The sequence below is a fragment of the Anolis sagrei genome, chromosome 4 (genome assembly GCF_037176765.1).
Source record: "Anolis sagrei isolate rAnoSag1 chromosome 4, rAnoSag1.mat, whole genome shotgun sequence".
Classification (NCBI taxonomy): Eukaryota; Metazoa; Chordata; class Lepidosauria; order Squamata; family Dactyloidae; genus Anolis; species Anolis sagrei.
This window is the reverse complement of record NC_090024.1, coordinates 133,099,932-133,117,075: the sequence shown is the minus strand read 5'-3', so window position 1 is coordinate 133,117,075 and position 17,144 is coordinate 133,099,932. Positions and strand designations below refer to the sequence as shown.

The 17,144-nt window shown below is 42.5% G+C and overlaps 1 protein-coding gene across 5 annotated transcripts in view; it reads left to right on the top strand.

Annotated features, from left to right (window-relative positions):
• The first annotated feature begins 150 nt into the window (after positions 1–150).
• RRBP1 (ribosome binding protein 1) overlaps positions 151–17,144 on the top strand; it is a 41,914-nt gene continuing 24,920 nt past the window's right edge. The window contains exons 1-2 of one of the 5 annotated variants that reach the window (XM_067467696.1): positions 151–261; positions 11,542–12,240. In XM_067467696.1, the coding sequence (XP_067323797.1) occupies positions 11,562–12,240 (679 nt within the window). In that variant the 5' untranslated portion in view covers positions 151–261; positions 11,542–11,561. Of the gene's footprint in view, positions 262–501; positions 601–3,056; positions 3,132–10,086; positions 10,155–11,541; positions 12,241–17,144 lie in introns of those variants that run through there. The other 4 variants (XM_067467700.1, XM_067467698.1, XM_067467699.1 and 1 more) reach the window with 4 other exon arrangements.

Below are 17,144 nucleotides of genomic sequence, written 5' to 3'. Positions count from 1 at the left end.
CTAACCCTGTGGGAAGGTCCAGCTGCGGCCTACCCAGGGCCAATTTTGGGGCCTTGGTCCCTCCGCCGCTCGGCAGCCTTTCTTTCTGGCCCTGAGGGCCTTTGATTGACAGCGCGGCCCCGCCCCCTTTGGAAGGAGAGAGGGAGGAGGGGGGGCACCCGCTCTGCAAACTCCGGGGAGGGCCAGCCAGCGAGAGCAAGCAAGCAAGAAAGTGCCACGACTTCACCCGGCTCGGACCCCGCGGAGGAAGACAAGGAGGAGGTGAGCCCCTCGGATTGTTTGCCCCCCCCCCCCCCCGTTTTCTCTTCCTCGCACAGTCATGAGGAGCTTGGCCGGCAATGGGAATGCGCCGTCGCTTTGGCCATCTGTCGGGAGGGCTTTGATGGTGTCCTGGCAGAAGGGGGTGGGTGGCTGGGTTGGAAGGCCCTGGCGGGTCTCTTTTGCATGGCTTCTGCCCAGATTCCCTCCCTTCCTGGGATCTGAAAAGCGGTGGACACTGTACAGAAAGTTTAGTAGGACTTGGCCAAACTTGGGGGAAAGTCATCACCATGTGTGCCCTCCTTGCATTTGGACCCAAGGATGCCACTGATACCGGGACAGGTTGGTGGAGGTGGGAGTGATAGATAGAAAGCCCGGGAAGACATGCAGGCAGGCTTTCTATCTATCACTCGCCTTTTCTTATTTATTATTAATTAATTAATTAATTAATTATTGCTGTGTTTTGATTCACTTGGATGGAGGAGTTTGCCTGTTGTCATGTCCTTGCCTGTTGTCATGTTATGTTCATTGGGGTTCTTGGTTGACTTCTGGCTCCTTTTAGTTGTCTGTCATATGTTCTGTCTTGTAAGCCGCCCCGAGTCCCTTTGGGGAGATGGGGCGGGATGTAAATAAATGGAGAAGAAGGAGGACAGGAAGAGAAGGAAAAGAAGGAGGAAGAGGAGATGAAGAAAAGGCTGTGAAGGAGAAGGAGGAAAAAGGAAAGGTGGAGAAAGGAGGAGAGGAAGAAGAGTTGGTGAAGGAGGAGAAGGAAAAGAAGGTGGAAAAAGAGGAAGAGGAGAAAAAAGTGGTGAAGATGAAAGAGAAGAAGAGCAATTGCCCAAACTATTCAGAAGGCAGGTAGTCCCTTGCCAACTCTCCTTCTCCTTTTCTCCTCCTTCTCCTTCCTCTCCATCTGCTCCTCTTCCATCTCATTCTCTTCTTCCTCTTCCTCCACCACATTTTCCTCCTGTCCTCCTCCTCCTCTTTCCTCTCCCTTTCCTTTTTCCTCCTTCTTCTCCATCTCCTCCTCTTCCATCTCCTTCTCTTTTTTTCCTCCTTTCCTTTTTCCTCCTTCTCTTCCTTTCCTTTTCCTCCTCTTCCTCCACATATCCCTCCTCCTCCTCCATCCTCTTCCTTTCCTTTTTCCTCCTCCTCCTTCTTCTCCTCTTCCATCTCCTTCTCTTCTTTTCAGTCCCTTCGTTTTCCTCCTCCTTTTTCCTCCCTCTCTTCCTTTTCCCCACTTCTTTTCCTTCTCTTCTTTCCCTCCTCCTCTTCCTCCTTTTTCTCCTTCTTCTCCGCCTCTTCCATCTCCTCCTCTTCCATCTCCTTCTCTTTTTTTCCTCCTTTCCTTTTTCCTCCTTCTCTTCCTTTCCTTTTCCTCCTCTTCCTCCACATATCCCTCCTCCTCCTCCATCCTCTTCCTTTCCTTTTTCCTCCTCCTCCTTCTTCTCCTCTTCCATCTCCTTCTCTTCTTTTCAGTCCCTTCGTTTTCCTCCTCCTTTTTCCTCCCTCTCTTCCTTTTCCCCACTTCTTTTCCTTCTCTTCTTTCCCTCCTCCTCTTCCTCCTTTTTCTCCTTCTTCTCCGCCACATTTTCCTCCTCTCCTCCTCCTCCTAATTCTTTTCCTTCTCTTCTCCTTCCTCTCCCTTTCCTTTGTCATCCTCCTCCTCCTTCTCCTCTTCCATCTCCTTCTCTTCTTTTCCTCCTCTCAGTTTTCCTCCTTCTTCTCCTTTTTCTTCACTCTTCTTTCTCCCTCGCTTTTTCCTCCACTTCTTTTCCTCCTTTTCCTCCTCTTCTTTCCCTCTTCTTTCTCCTTCTCCTCAACCACATTTTCCTCCTCTTCTCCTCCTCCCTCTCCCTTTCCTTTTTCCTCCTCCTTCTCCTCATCTTCTCCTTCCTCTCCCTTTCCTTTTTCCTCCTCTTCTTTCTCCTCTTCCATCTTCTTTTCCTCCTCTTCCTCTTTTTTCTCCTTTTCCACCACCACATTTTCCTCCTCCTCTTCTCCTCCTCTCTCTCCCTTTTCCTCCTTCTCCTTCTTTTCCTCCTCTTTTCCTCCTCCCTCTCCCTTTCCTCCTTCTTCTCCTCATCTTCTCCTTCCTCTCCCTTTCCTTTTTCCTCCTCTTCTTTCTCCTTTTCCATCTTCTTTTCCTCCTCTTCCTCTTTTTTCTCCTTCTCCACCACCACATTTTCCTCCTCCTCTTCTCCTCCTCCCTCTTCCTTTCCTCTTTCCTCCTTCTTCTCCTTCTTTTCCTCCTCTTCTCCTCCCTCTCCCTTCCCTTTTTCCTCTTCCTTCTCCTTTTCTTCTTTCCCTCCTCTTCCTCTTTTTTCTCCTTCTCCTCCACCACATTTTCCTCCACTCCTCCTCCCTCTCATTTTTCCTCCTTCTTTTTCTCCTTTTCTTTCTCCCTCTCTTCTTTCCCCCCTCTTCCTCTTTTTCCTCCTTGTCCAGCTAGTGATGAGCCTGCCCTGCCCGTGAGTGTGAGCTCTTCCAGCACAAGGGGCGACCTCAAACTTCACGGCCTAAGGGAGGAAGGGAAACTCCTCGGATGCCGCGGGGAAGAGGCAAGGGATGCTTTTGCGTGGATGGCGGAGGCGTCAACGTGGCCAGGAAGGGGGGCTGCCCGTTCGGCCTCCTTCCTCCTCCTCCTCCGCCTCTTCTCCCGGAGGAGCCTCCTCCCTCCCTCTTTCCTCCCCCTCCGCGGCCTCTTCTCGCCGTGGCCGGAGGAGGAGGGGGGGGGGGCAGGCAGGCTTCCCGGAAAGGCGACGTGTCCAATCCTCCCGGAAGGAAGGAGGAGCCCTGGCCGCCCACAGTTCCGCTGCCCTCTCTCAGTCGCTCTTAATCTCTCTCTCTTTGGAGTAAAGCATTCACCGAACGTGAGTCAACAGGGAGATGTAGCAGCTCAAGGGACACTGCAATTCCAAGAGTCTGGAGGCTTTGAAGCAGAGGCAGGATGGACATCTGTCAGGAGTGCTTTGATTCTCTTCTTTCCCTCTTACTCTCGCAGAATGGAGTGTATAACCCTTGGGATCTCTTCCAACTCTATGATTCTGAGTAGCAAAGGAATATTCATGCTAAATCCTTGGATTTAGAAGAAAGGTATTTGTGTTGTGGGAGGCTTTGATGGCCAGAATCACTGGGTTGCTGTGAGTTTTCTGGGCTGTGCAGCCATGTTCCAGAAACATTCTCTCCTTATGCTTTGCCCACATCTATGGCAGGCATCCTTAGAGCTTGAGAGGCCTCTGAGGATGCCTGCCATAGATGTGGGCGAAATGTCAGGAGAGAATGCTTCTGAGACATTTCTTTATTTATTTACTTTGCTTATATACCGCTGTTCTCAGCCCAAAGGCGAGACATGGCCACACAGCCCAGAAAACTCACAGCAACCCAGAAAGTTATTTGATTTGTACATTAGGGTCTGGTTCTGGGACCCTGTGGGTACCAAAATCCATGGACACTCAAGTCCCATTATACACAACTACATAGTAAAATGGTGTCCCTTGTATAAAAGTTGCCATCGGTTTCCCACTACGTTTGTGGATTTAACTGATTATTAGGCACAATCTTTTAAATATTTTAAAATATTTATTTTATGTTTTAATATTTATATTAGAAAGTGCTTGTTGTACTTTTAAAGGTTGTATATTTTATGACATGGCCTATGGCTAGTACAATAAACAATTCAATTCAATAGTTTTTAATAGAGACTTCGATAACACGGCTGTCTATTTTGAACCGGTCTAACTCACTCAGTTCTTGTGGGTTTTTTCAGGCTATATGGCCATGTTCTAGAGGCATTTCTCCTGACGTTTCGCCTGCATCTATGGCAAGCATCCTCAGAGGTGAGGTCCTCACTAGCTCTGAGGATGCTTGCCATAGATGCAGGCGAAACGTCAGGAGAAATGCCTCTAGAACATGGCCATATAGCCCGAAAAAACCCACAAGAAATGAGTGATTCCAGCCATGAAAGCCTTTGACAATACGTTTTAACTCAGTTTAGACATCAGTCAAATCTTTGATTGCTGGGAAGAAATCAAATGTGGCTGGGCTGAAATTTCCAACTTAACAGCAACCCTAAGGCAAACCTATTTTAGGATTTAGAATTGATTCTTGGCAGAAGGGATTTGCATTTGTCTTCCTCTGAGGCTGAGAGTGTGTGACTTGTCCGAGACCACCCAGTGGGTTTCCATAGTTTAAATCCCGGTCTCTCAGTGTCCCAAGGTGCAACTACACTGTAAAATTAATGCAGTTTGAAACCACTTGAACTTCAAACTACAAGAAAGGAAATTCCATCTGAACATTAGGAAGAACTTCCTGACTGTGAGAGCCGTTCAGCAGTGGAACTCTCTGCCTCAGAGTGTGGTGGAGGCTCCTTCTTTGGAAGCTTTTAAACAGAGGTTGGATGGCCATCTGTCAAGGGTGCTTTGAATGCAATTTTCCTGCTTCTTGGCAGGGAGTTGTGTTCTGGAACAGCTGTTCCAGGAGCTCAAATTTTGTGCTTTGCACTGTTTGTTTATAATTTCAGGGACTCTGCAGATAGGTGGCTTCTTTTGGCTGCATTCATAGGGCAAGCCACCTGTCAATTATCATTGAGTTCCCTGGTTCCACCCCCTTTCTAGGCTTTGGAGGGAAGGGAGCCTTTTCCAGTCAGTCACAGAAAAGGTTAGCCAATGTATAGGATGTGTTTACTTCCCCTGTACAAAGGCTTCAGCCTTTAAGAGCTCCAGGGAAAGAACGCCAGGGAAGCATTCCCACAGCTTTAAGGGTCTCCTAAGAACTCCAGGGATTCCTTCCTACAGCCTTGGGAGTTTCCAGGAAGACAGCCAACCCTAAAGAACACCCATTACCTGTCTGGTAGGTCCTCTCAGTGTTTCGAGAAGCAGTTCGGCCTGGCAGAGGAGCCCACACCAGTGAGGGTTGGATTTTAGTTAGCCTTGGGAGAAGTTAAAAAGGGGAATTTTCCTTTGAAAAAAGTTATTGAAGATAGTGCCTGCTCCCTGTGGACAAGTTTGAGAGAACTGATACTTTACCAAGAAAGCTTTACAATTCCTGTTTGATTCATTAATAAAATACTTTGTTGTACCTTTTAAGCCATTTGAAGATTCCTTTTGTAAAGGAAGCCTCTGAGAACTTTTCCTTAGGCCCCTGGCTTCCCGCTGGGTAAAGGTTACACATCCTATATCTAAAGTCAACTAGCTATAGGCCCAGCGGCGACAGAACAGGTTGGACAAGATGGCCCATGAAGTCTCTTCCAACTCTATGATTCTATGAATCATGTGAGTTATAGTTTTACAAAGCTTTTAGCCTTTTTTTTTGCTGATGTCTCACTGAACAACAACTCCCATAGCACTGAGCCATGGGAGTTAAAGCGGTCTCAAATTGCATTAAATCCACAGTGTAGGTCCTCCTCAAGTCCAACACTAAAACCACTATACCACACTGGTTCTCATCTTGGATATAATAAAGGTGCTACAGAATTCTGTTTTGTATTTTTATGGCATTGGATTTTAATAGGCAAGATCTGTATACCAATTGTTATATATTGTTGCTCTTTTATATCATTTTGTATTGTTTCTCTTTCCCATACTGTCTTTATTTGGTGTGAATGTGAATGGCCCTGCAGTGGTTCTCAACCTGTGGGTCCCCAGATGTTTTGGCCTTCAACTCGCAGAAATCCTAACAGCTGGTAAACTGGCTGGGATTTCCGGGCATTATAGGCCAAAACACCTAGGGACCCACAGGTTGAGAACCATTGGATGGTCTTCTAGACCAGGGGTCCTCAAACTAAGGACCGGGAGCTGGATACGGCCCTCCAAGGTCATTTATCCAGCCCTCACTCAAGGTCAACCTAAGTTTGAAATGACTTGAAAACACACAACCATCATATCTCATCAGCCAAAAGCAGGCCCACACTTCCCATTGAAATATTAATACGTTCATATTTGTTAAAATTATTCTTCATTTTAATTATTGTATCGTTTTAAGTGTTTTTTATATTACAAACTAGCCGTCCCCTGCTACACATTGCTGTGACACAGTCTGGTGATCTGAAAAATAAAATAATGAGAACGTGTTGGTTTCTAATATATGTAATTTCGTTATGCTTGTGGGTAAGCAATATTTCTTGCTGTTTCTTTGTCAGTGTTGATGTGGAGATTGTCTGGTTTGCCTATTCTGGAATATGCAACATACAATTATCCTTCTTTAGGGGTCCCTTTCAAATCTATGATACTGTATCTGTGTGTGTGTGTGTGTGTGTGTGTGTGAATCATATATATCTATATCTATGGCTGGATGGCTCTTTGTCAGGAGGGCTTTGATTACGTTTTCTTGCCCTGGTGAAGGGAATTGGACTGGACGAACTTAAGTATTTTCTATTGGTCATGGGGGTTCTGTGTGGGAAGTTTGCCCCAATTCTGTCATCAGTGGGGTTCAGAATGCTCTTTGATTGTAGGTGAACTATAAATCCCAGTAACTATAACTCCCAAATGTCAAGGTCTATTTTCCCCCCAAACTCCACTTGTGTTCCTATTTGGGCATGTGGAATATTTGTGCCAAGTTTGGTCAGGATCCATCATTGTTTGAGTCCACAGTGCTCTCTGGATGTAGGTGAACTACAATTCCCAAACTCAAGGTCAATACCCACCAAACCCTTCTAGTGTTTTCTGTTGGTCATGGGAGTCCTGTGTGCCACGTTTGGTTCAATTCCATCATTGGTGGAGTTCAGAATGCTCTTTGATTGTAGATGAATTATAAATCCCAATAACTACCACTCCCAAATGTCAAGGTCTATTTTCCCCCAGACTCCATCTGTGTGCATATTTGGGCATATAGAATATTTGTGCCAAGTTTGGAATGGATCCTTCATTATTTGAGTCCACTGTGCTCTTTGGATGTTGGTGAACTACAACTCCCAAATTCAAGGTCAGTGCCCATCGATGCCCATGTTGGTCATGGGAGTGATGTGTGCCACATTTGGTTCAATTCCATCAATGGTGGAGTTGAGAAAGCTCTTTGAATGTAGGTGAACTATAAATCCCAGCAACTATAACTCCCAAATGACAATATCAATTTTTTTGAGTGATTGTCACTCCTTGGGTTAGTAGGTGTCTTGTGGTCAACACTGGCGGTAATTCGCCCAGTGGTTTTTGAGTTCTGTTAATCCCACAAACAAACATTACATTTTTAGTTATATAGATAAGATATGTGCATTGTGCATAGGAATTCATTCATGTTTTTTTCAAATCATAATCCAGTCCTCCAACAGTTTGAAGGACTGTGACCTGGCCCTATGTGTAAAAAGTTTGAGGACCCCTGTTCTAGACATCAATACATGGAACGAATGGATGTGCTTTTTAAAATTTAAGGATCATAAATAAGTATTAGCTCTCCACTTTTCTTGGGGTTAGAGCAGGCATGGGCAAACTTCAGCCATTCAGGTGTTTTGTCCTTCAACTCTCACAATTGCTAACAGCTGGTAGGCTGTTAAGAATTGTGGGAGTTGAAGTCCAAAACCCCTGGACACCCGAAGTTTGTCCATGTCTGGGTTAGAGATACAGTCACACTGTGAATGTAGAAAAAACATGCATATATCTAGGTCCTCCAAACCATAACACATACAAAAAGGCACCTGTACCACAGTACCAGTCACGATGCCACGGTGGCACAGGTAGGTAGAGAGAAAGAGGAAGGGATTAGGAGGGCCTCTTTCCCCTTTGCTCTGCCTTTGTCCGCCTCCTCCTGTTGGCACAGAATTTAAGCCAGCCCTGTTGTGAAATGGATTATTTGCTCCCTACCTGGCAGGTCAAAGGGGAAAGAGTGGGCTGTGTGTGCCTTCTTGCTAAAATATTCGGAACCATCACACGTGGACAAGCTCTTAAATGACGATTTTAAATTATACAGAGTGTAGAAGCCTAGCTGAGGACCTCAGCCCATGAACTGGGTCCATAGAGATGGCCCAAGGAATCAAGATCAATATTTCTGTTTTTCTTGCCACCTGAGGTCGTTTATGACTAGCAGAAAGCAATCTTTTAGTGCTCCCCTGATGCTAGTGACCCAAAGAAGTCTAAGTATCCCAGTTTGGCACATTTTAAAGTTTTATGATCACTTCTTTACAGTGTAGACCAGGCCCGTAGCCAGAGGCGGCCCTAGGTAATTTTCAACGGTAAGCAAACAGTATTTTGGCGCACCCCCCCCCCCCTCTCAACCAATCACTGATATATAGTTTCTGTTCGTGGTGGGAGTTCTGTGTGCCATATTTGGTTCAATTCCATCATTGCTGGAGTTCAGAATGCTCTTTGATTGTAGATGAATTATACATCCCAGTAACTACAACTCGCATATGTCAAGGTCTATTTCCCCCCAAGAGTGCCTCAAGAACGCCCCTGGGAAAAATCAACTATACTGCAAATGCTTACTTTGCGTAATGGTTTGAGCCGCCCCTGCCCGTAGCCAGGATTTTGACTGAGGGGTGCTGAGTTTAATTTGGGGGGGGGGGCTGAGTTTGGTTCGGGGGGGGGGTCAGGATCTACCCTAGCAAACCTTTTGTATCATTATCCCAATACCCCCATGCATATGGGATATATTGAGCATGGTGATCAGATCATGATATGAATAAACATAACAGTTTAAATAATGTACCAGTAAAGGCCTTCTCATGGACCACCCTGAGAATTTCGGGGGGGGGGGGGCTGAAGCCCCTCAAGCCCCACCCTGGCTATGGGCCTGGTGTAGACTGATCCTGAGAATAGTCTTGAAACTGATTTTACTTTGAAACAGAACTTTCATGTTTGTGACACACTTTTTAGACATGTATCATTTCGTGACATAGTGATTCAGTTTTAGTAGCCAACTGGGGGTTAAATCACTTGGGGGGGGGGAGATGAGTAGGAGAAGCAGCAGTCATGAGGTTTGCTGTTGCGTCTTTTGTGGGTTGTCAGCCTCTCCCCTCCTGAAATCCCCGTTGCCGTGGCACTATAAGAGGGTTTCGCAAGACCAGTCACTCTCGTTGCACTGGTGTAGTAATGGTGAGGCTGCAGACCATATTTTAGTTCTTCAGGACCACTGGTGGTCCATGGACCACAGGTTGGGATCTTCTGCCTTAGAAGAAGCCAACCTCTTATAAGAGAACAGGACACAAATTGAAATAACGAAATGTATTGAGTTGTCATGAAAACAGTTGGTTCTGCTTTCAAAAACACACAGTTGTAATGCTTATTTCACATACACCCAAAGGTATCTTGCTACGTTTGCATCATACACCTCCACACTAATGCGTCATGACACACAGTTTGGAAAGCTCTGCTTTAGAAGATTGTCTGCTTCTAAAAATAGCTCGAACGGCCATCTGTTGGGGAATATATATTTTAGCAGTGGATTTTGTGCAAAAGCAGAATGTCAAGGCTAGGGAAACCCTGGTACGCCTTTCAAGTTACAATTCTGTTATTCTTGTGTGGCAACTGAAATAAATAAAACCATCTCAGACATCAAACTTAGTCCTTTTCCATTATTATCGCACATGGGATTAAAAAACAAAAGGCTTTAATGAACAGCCTTAGTATTCAGGTGGAAAAATCAGAGTTCAGTGAATCTACATGATTATGGGATATTTATTCATGTTATTTATTTATTCAATTTCTATTCCACTTTCATCCCAATATGGAACTCAAAATTCACTCTCCACATTTGAAGTGCAATCAGCACATTGATGGAGTGACATCCCTACTTTTTGCTCTTGTATGTTTATTCTGCCTTATAGATTCCCTAAATCAGGGCAGAATTACACTTCTTTTAAAGTATCTTCAAGAAGTTTAATGTCAGACAACTTTTGCTTTAATCCTACTGCTGTTCCTCTTTTTCAATTGCAAAGATCTTTGATATTTTAAGAAGAGAACATTAAAGTGGGTACATACATATATATTTTAAAAAATAAAAATAAAATATTTTGTAAAATATGATACACTTTCATGATCAGATAACTTATTGAGAATGCTTTGAGTGAAACAACTTCTTCCCGATTCCCAACCACCAACCACTCAAAGAAGAATATCCTGAATTTGTCCCCATACTCCTCTTCAACAGTTAAGGGGCTAAATATGAAGTCTAAACTTCTCACTTAATATGCAGAAATGATCAAAAAACCCATCTTAAGTTCCTCTGTTTGAATCAAGTTCCAAATTGAATTACCAGTAGTCACCCTAACTAGGTGGATCCATTTAATCAGTGGGATTTACACAAAGTTTGATTTTTTTCATTAATAATAATAATAATAATAATAATGCACTTTATTTATATTCTGCTTTATCCTCCCAGAGGGTCTTAGAGTGGATTACAATACACATGTGAGGCAAACATTCAATACCTTTTACACACAGTAAACAATGACATACAACACAGACAAAGGTAAAGGCCTTCCCCTTTTTCCATCCTTGGTGTCTGGAGGAGATGCTCAACTTTGGTGAGGCACAACGAGGACACCCAACGGAGTTCGGGAGAGAACACCAGCCACTATTTTAAACATAAGAACCCAAAGAAGAAAGAAAGTAGAACAATCCAAGAAAAAAAAGTAAACTAGAGAGGCGGTACCTATTGATCTACTCTCATTGCATGCTTTTGAACTGCTAGGTTGGCAGAAGCTAGAGCTGACAGTCAGTAGCTCATCCCGACTCACAACTTTGAACTGCCAACCTTCTGGTCAGCAGCTTTCCTGCAGCTAGCGGTTTAACCCGCTGTACTACCGCGGCTCCATTCACTAATTCAGTTCATCTAGTCTAGTTGGAAGTGTATGAAAAACACATTGATTACAAGATACTACCTATTCATATATCTACTCTACTTGTCTTATAGATCTGAACATGTTTTTTTTCTGACTTGATTGGCACTCTGCTTCTTTTCCTTTGGCTATTAATTACACTTAGCTTGATTTTATAGTTTCTAAATTCTGGCACAAATGTTTTTAGTATTACAAGGTGTTCTAGAATACGTCAGAAAAGGTTTCCTGTTGGCAAGCAATATATTTACGGCATATGGTTCACTCTGTCAACTTCAATCTGCTTGTCAGAGACTTGGAGGAGATTTAGAGAAGATGGACTCTTTTGGAAATTTGGGGACTAAAGCAATTAAATGCATGGTATACAATAGGTTTCCATTGTATGCAATGCCATTTCCATTGAAAAGATCACTTGAAGATGGAAACTGGTAAACTCATATTTCCTGTGCTCTACTGCTGTATAAAGTAACACCACATGTCCATATGTCATCATTAATGTTCTCTTTGTTGTTTGGCAGATTAAGACCACAGACCCAAGATGGATCTTTTCGACCCTCAGATGTTAGGTGTGATGGTTTTTGGAGGATTTATGGTGGTCTCAGCCATTGGGATATTTCTGGTGTCCACCTTTTCTATGAAAGAGACCTCTTATGAAGAAGCTTTGGCAAAGCAACGGAAAGAGCTGGAGAAAGCCAGTCAGCAGAAGGTGGAGAAGAAAAAGAAAGAGAAGCCTGCTGAGAAGAAAGGAAAGGCCAAAAAAAGGGAGGAGAAACCTAATGGAGGAATACCTGAGCCAGACCTGGTTTTGGATGATTCTGACAGCAATAAAGATTTAAGCCCTGAACCGGTTTTGGTCATTGAACCAACCGATTTTCAATCACCTATCGTGCCAGTTTCAGCTCCTTCCCAAGCAAAAGAGAAGCCAGTCCCGTCTCCTAAAGACAAGAAAAAGAAGGAAAAGAAGGCGGGGAAGGATGAGCTGACTTCTAGCCAAGGAATTTCTTCCCTGCCAACTACTTCCGCAGGAGATCCTATTCTTGATGTCGCTCCCAAAGAGGTGGCAGCAACTATTCTTCCACCAGTTGGCACTCTGCCAAACGCTCCCTTAACTAACGCAGCCGCTCCAAAAAAACCAGAAGTGCTGGGAAGCCAAGAGGAACGAAAGCATGATACAGTTTCGAAGAAAAAGGCAATGGCTAAAAAGAAGAAAGAATCAAGTAAGTCAGCTGCTGAAAGTATTGTCTTGAACTTGTTATGGAGCACCTACATTGATTTTATTTATACCATTTAGACTCCTGGTTCCCAACATGGGGCAATTTGATTTTTAAGGGGAGCAATTTGAGAATGAGTTATTAACAGTGAATTTGTTTTTTTTCATTTCTTACACTCTGTAACAAAATTTGAAAAAAATCTGTTCCTGCTTTGAAAGTGTTATTCCAGTCTAATTTTATAGTATTTACTTTGAAAGTAGTTGTTATGCTCCATAAACTTTTGTTTTTGTGGTTGCAACAAACTATGTTGAATTGGTTGAGACTCCATGAGATATTTATTGAAAAACAATAGCAAAATGTGCTGCAGGAAAATGTTTTCCATGTTTTTATGATAGAACCAATTAGGAAATGACATTTATGATTCAAGAACAAACATCATGTTGCATAGCGTTATGGGTCTGGCAGCCTCATATACAGTATATCAATATACAGTATATTGTGACATACACATTTTAAAAATTAAAATCAGAATTTAGATGGTGGTCAGCTGGTGACAATAGAGAATGAGAAAGCCCACTCATAGAGAGGAAGGAGTGATGAGAACATAGAGTTCACTAGAGTTCCTCCAGGTGTTTTGGACTTGAGCTCCCAGAAATCCCAGCCAGCTTACCAGCTGTTAGAAACTGTTGAAGCTGAAGTCCAAATATCTGGAGGATCACAGTTAGAGAAACATTGGACTAGAGTCGTGAGCTCAGAGAAAGGAGTCTGCTTTCATACCAAACACCTCTCAGTGTGTTTTTAACATTACAAGTGACACGAAATATATAAAAATGTCTTTTCATTAATGCCCTGTTATCTGGAAGCTTGTTTACACCAAGTTAATGGCCTTTTAGGCTTCTTCCACATTAATTAGTGTTCACTTTTTCAATAATAAGAATTATATCATTGGGGCAGGATCAGGATTTTAGAGATACTTAGGTGGAACATGGCCAAAAAAAGTTAGAAACCATAGATTTAGACCTTCCTTTCTGCTTTTCTTTACCTTTTTCTAGTGATGGATACCTAATGAGGATGATACTGCTTAAAATCATTTCTAGTTGCTCTAATTTATAATTTGTGGGGTCCAACATAGTGTTAGGTGTGGTAGATAGAATTGGTCAGTGGTTCTACATCTGTGGGTCCCCAGATGTTTTGGCCTTTAACTCCTAGAAATCCTAACAGCTGGTAAATTGCGTGGGATTTCCGGGAGTTGTAGGCCAAAATACCTGGGGACCCACAGGTTGAGAACCACTGGAATATGTGATGATGGTTTCAGAAGGTCCCTCTCTGCATCCAGTAAATTGAAGGGGATGGTTATAGGTATTATGATAGAAGGGAATCCTCACATTTTGGCATTGAGAACCAGAAATAATTTACCAGAACTCTCCTTCCCCAGCTGAATTTCAGCAGTTCTGGAAGTGGAGTGGGACCATGAGCAGTTCAAGACCCCAAGACGGGTTCTTAACCTATGGATCCCCAGATGTTTTGGCCCTCAACTCCCAGAAATCCTAACTTCTGGTAAACTGACTGGGATTTCTGGGAGTTGTAGGCCAAAACACCTGGGGACCCACAGGTTGAGAACCACTGCCCTAAGACCTCTGGTATGCCTGATTCAGGCCATTTAGGGTCCTTCCACACAGTCCTATATACCAGAATATCAAGGCAGAAAATCCCACAATATCTGCTTTGAACTAGGTTATCTGAGTCCACACTGCCATATATTCCAGTTCAAACACAAAATGTGGGATTTTCTGCCTTGATACTCTGGGATATAGAGTTGTGTAGAAGGGCCCTTAGAGGTATATAGGTATTATCAGCAATGTAGGTCAGGTCTTGAACGCAATAGTTAATATACAGCCTGAAAAATAATCTACTAGTCTGTATGTCCACTAGTACAAAGAAACTTCAAATGTGACAGATTCTCCCATATCTCTGTGGGAAATCTAGAACTCTTTCCTCACAGCTGAATAAAATCCCACACTATCTGCTTTGAACTGGAATATATGGCAGTGTGGACTCAGATAAACCCAGTTCAAAGCAGATATTGTGGATTATCTGCCTTGATATTCTGGGTTATATGGCTATGTGAAAGGGCCCTAGAAGAATAAATATTTGTGTCAGCTATTTCTTATATCTTCACCCATTGATTTCAGCGAGAGAAAATGAAACCTGTATTGAATTTTCCAACTAAATTTAAAGGCATTTTAAAACTGCTTACCTTTGGCAACAATATGCCATTGAGCTACATGGCTTTTTATATATTGTTCAATGTCCGTTACAACTGAATCAGATAGATTTACTGGTAGCAGATAGCGATTTGTGGTATATCAGTAATTATTTCCTTCTTTAAACAGTCAGTTGTGACCTCAAAATGTTCTTTGACTTTGGCTGCTAACACCAAGGTTCGGAGTGTAAAACGAGTTGATTTTGTTTGTGAAAATATTTACGTGTGTTTCTACTTCTTTTGAAATGGGAAAAAGTCATTGTAAGGTTGAGCATGTGCAGTTCTGTTTCTCGGCTTTCTCATTTGTGTTAGGAAAATTGTCACGTGTCAGGTAGACTGGTGTTCAGAAACATTACATGCTATATCCCAGACTTCCCCAGCTTGAAGCTCTTTTTTTGCAGGTTTTGGACTATAATTGCCATATTAATGAAAGTCGATGTTCAAAGCATCTGGATGGTACCAGATGAGAGCATGAAACTTCTGGGAACATCTAGAGGACCATATTTTTTAAGGACCATCCCATATTTGCACATTCAGCTTTGCCTTGATGTATTGGTTATTTGTGTGTATTTTAGTGATGAGGATGGTCGTTCAGATATTCAATCTCCCAAATACATTCTGATGTCATAGGAAAATTGTCACTCTAAAGATATTTTATTATTCCTTGTCATCTTCGTTAGTAAGCCTTTCAAATAATAAGTTTTGTTGGAACCATAATAATTTCTTCTGAGATGTTTTATGCTCAAGCGAGATGCTTTATGCTCATGTTTCAATGCTCATATAAATGTGCCTTCAAGCTGTTTCTGATTTATGGTGACACTAAGGCTATCACATAATTCCTTGGCAAGATTTATATAGTGTTTGGGGGGGGGGGGGTCCTCTGAGGCTAAGAGTGTGTGACTTGCTAAATTTACCCAGTTGAATAACTGTTTTTTTAAATGTCTGTGTTTTCTTTTAATAGGATTTATGTTCATGTTTTATAGTGTTTATTTATATATATATCTTTTTTGCTATTCGGCAATTGAATGTTTTGCCTATGTTGGAAACCGCCCTGAGTCCTCTCGGGGAGACAGAGCAATATACAAATAAAGTTTTTTTATATATAGTATTTATATATCATGATCAGTGGGAAATTCAAGTCTCCAGAGCCAAATAAATTCCATCCAAGGGTTTTGAAAGAACTGGCAGACATAATTTCAGAAACACTCATAAACACATGTTTGAGAACCCCTAGAAAACCGGAGAAGTGCCAACAGACTGAACGAGGGCAAATGCCTCCATCTTCAAAACGGGAAAAAAACAATTACCACCGTCAGGCTGGCATCAATACCAGGAAACATTTTAGAGCAGATTATTGTACTGTATAGATAATCTGTAAGCACTTAAAAAGGAATGCCATGCTCATTAAAATTCAGCATGAGCTTCTCACAAACAACTCATGTTAGATTAATCTTATCTCTTTTTTGAGAGAGTTATGAGCTTGGTAGATGAAGGGAATGCTAAGGGTGTAACATACCTTGATTTCAGTAAGTCTCCCACGATATTCTTACAAATAATAGAATTTTAATTGGATTAGTAATTGATTGAACAATCAAACCCAAAGGGTGCTTGCCAAAGGCTCCTATTCATCCTGGAGCAGTGGCTCCCAACCTTTTTTTGACCAAGGGGCCACTCTCCAACATTAGTATCAAAAGTGTTACGAATAAGTTTTTGGTCAACTTTAGATTCCGTTTGGTTATTTGGGGTGCATTGGATAGACTACAAAGAATCATAGAGTTGGAAGAGACCTCATGGGCCATCCGGTCCACATGAGCTCTAGTTTCTGATACAGAACATATGCCATCCAGTAGTCGCCATCTGCTCGCCCACAGAAAACCATATTTAATAAGCCTCGGCACTATAAGAGGGTTTCGCAAGACTAGTCGCTCTCATTGCAACAGTGTAGGAACAGTGAGGCCGCGGACCATATTTTAGTTCTTGAGGACCACTGGTGGTCCATGGACCACAGGTTGGGAACCACTGTCCTGGAGAGAAGTGACCAGGTTTTGTCCTAGGCCCAATGTTCAACATTTTTATCAGTGTCTTGGATGGAGAAATAGCTTGCTGATCAAATTTGCAGATGACACAAAATTGGGAGGGACTGCTAATATCCCAGAGGATAGGATCAGAACCCACATGGCTTCCTTGATTTGGTATACCTATAAGGTGTTCTCCCTTTTTTCCTTCTGCCATATTGTCTTTTCCATTGAGTTCTGTCTTCTTATGATAGGTTCAAAGAATGACAGTCTCAGTTTAGACATCTTAGTTTTTAGGTTCAGGCTTGCTTTGTTGAAGGATCCATTTATTTCTCGCTTTAGTGATCCACAATATCTACAGAACTCACACCACATTTCTAATGAATTTATTCTCTTCTTATCTGCTTTTTTCACTGTCCGGATTTCATAGAAATTGGAAATATGAATGGCTTGGACAATCAAGTCTCCATTTTGATTTATGATAGGGCCAAGGTACAGGAAGGCTTAAACTATGGTATTTCAATGTCTTTGTTATTTACTTTAACATTACAGAAATAATCTTACCTGGCCCTAAAAAGCTACACCTTAAATTATAGTGTTTTTATATTCCCAGTAAGAAACATTATGATCTC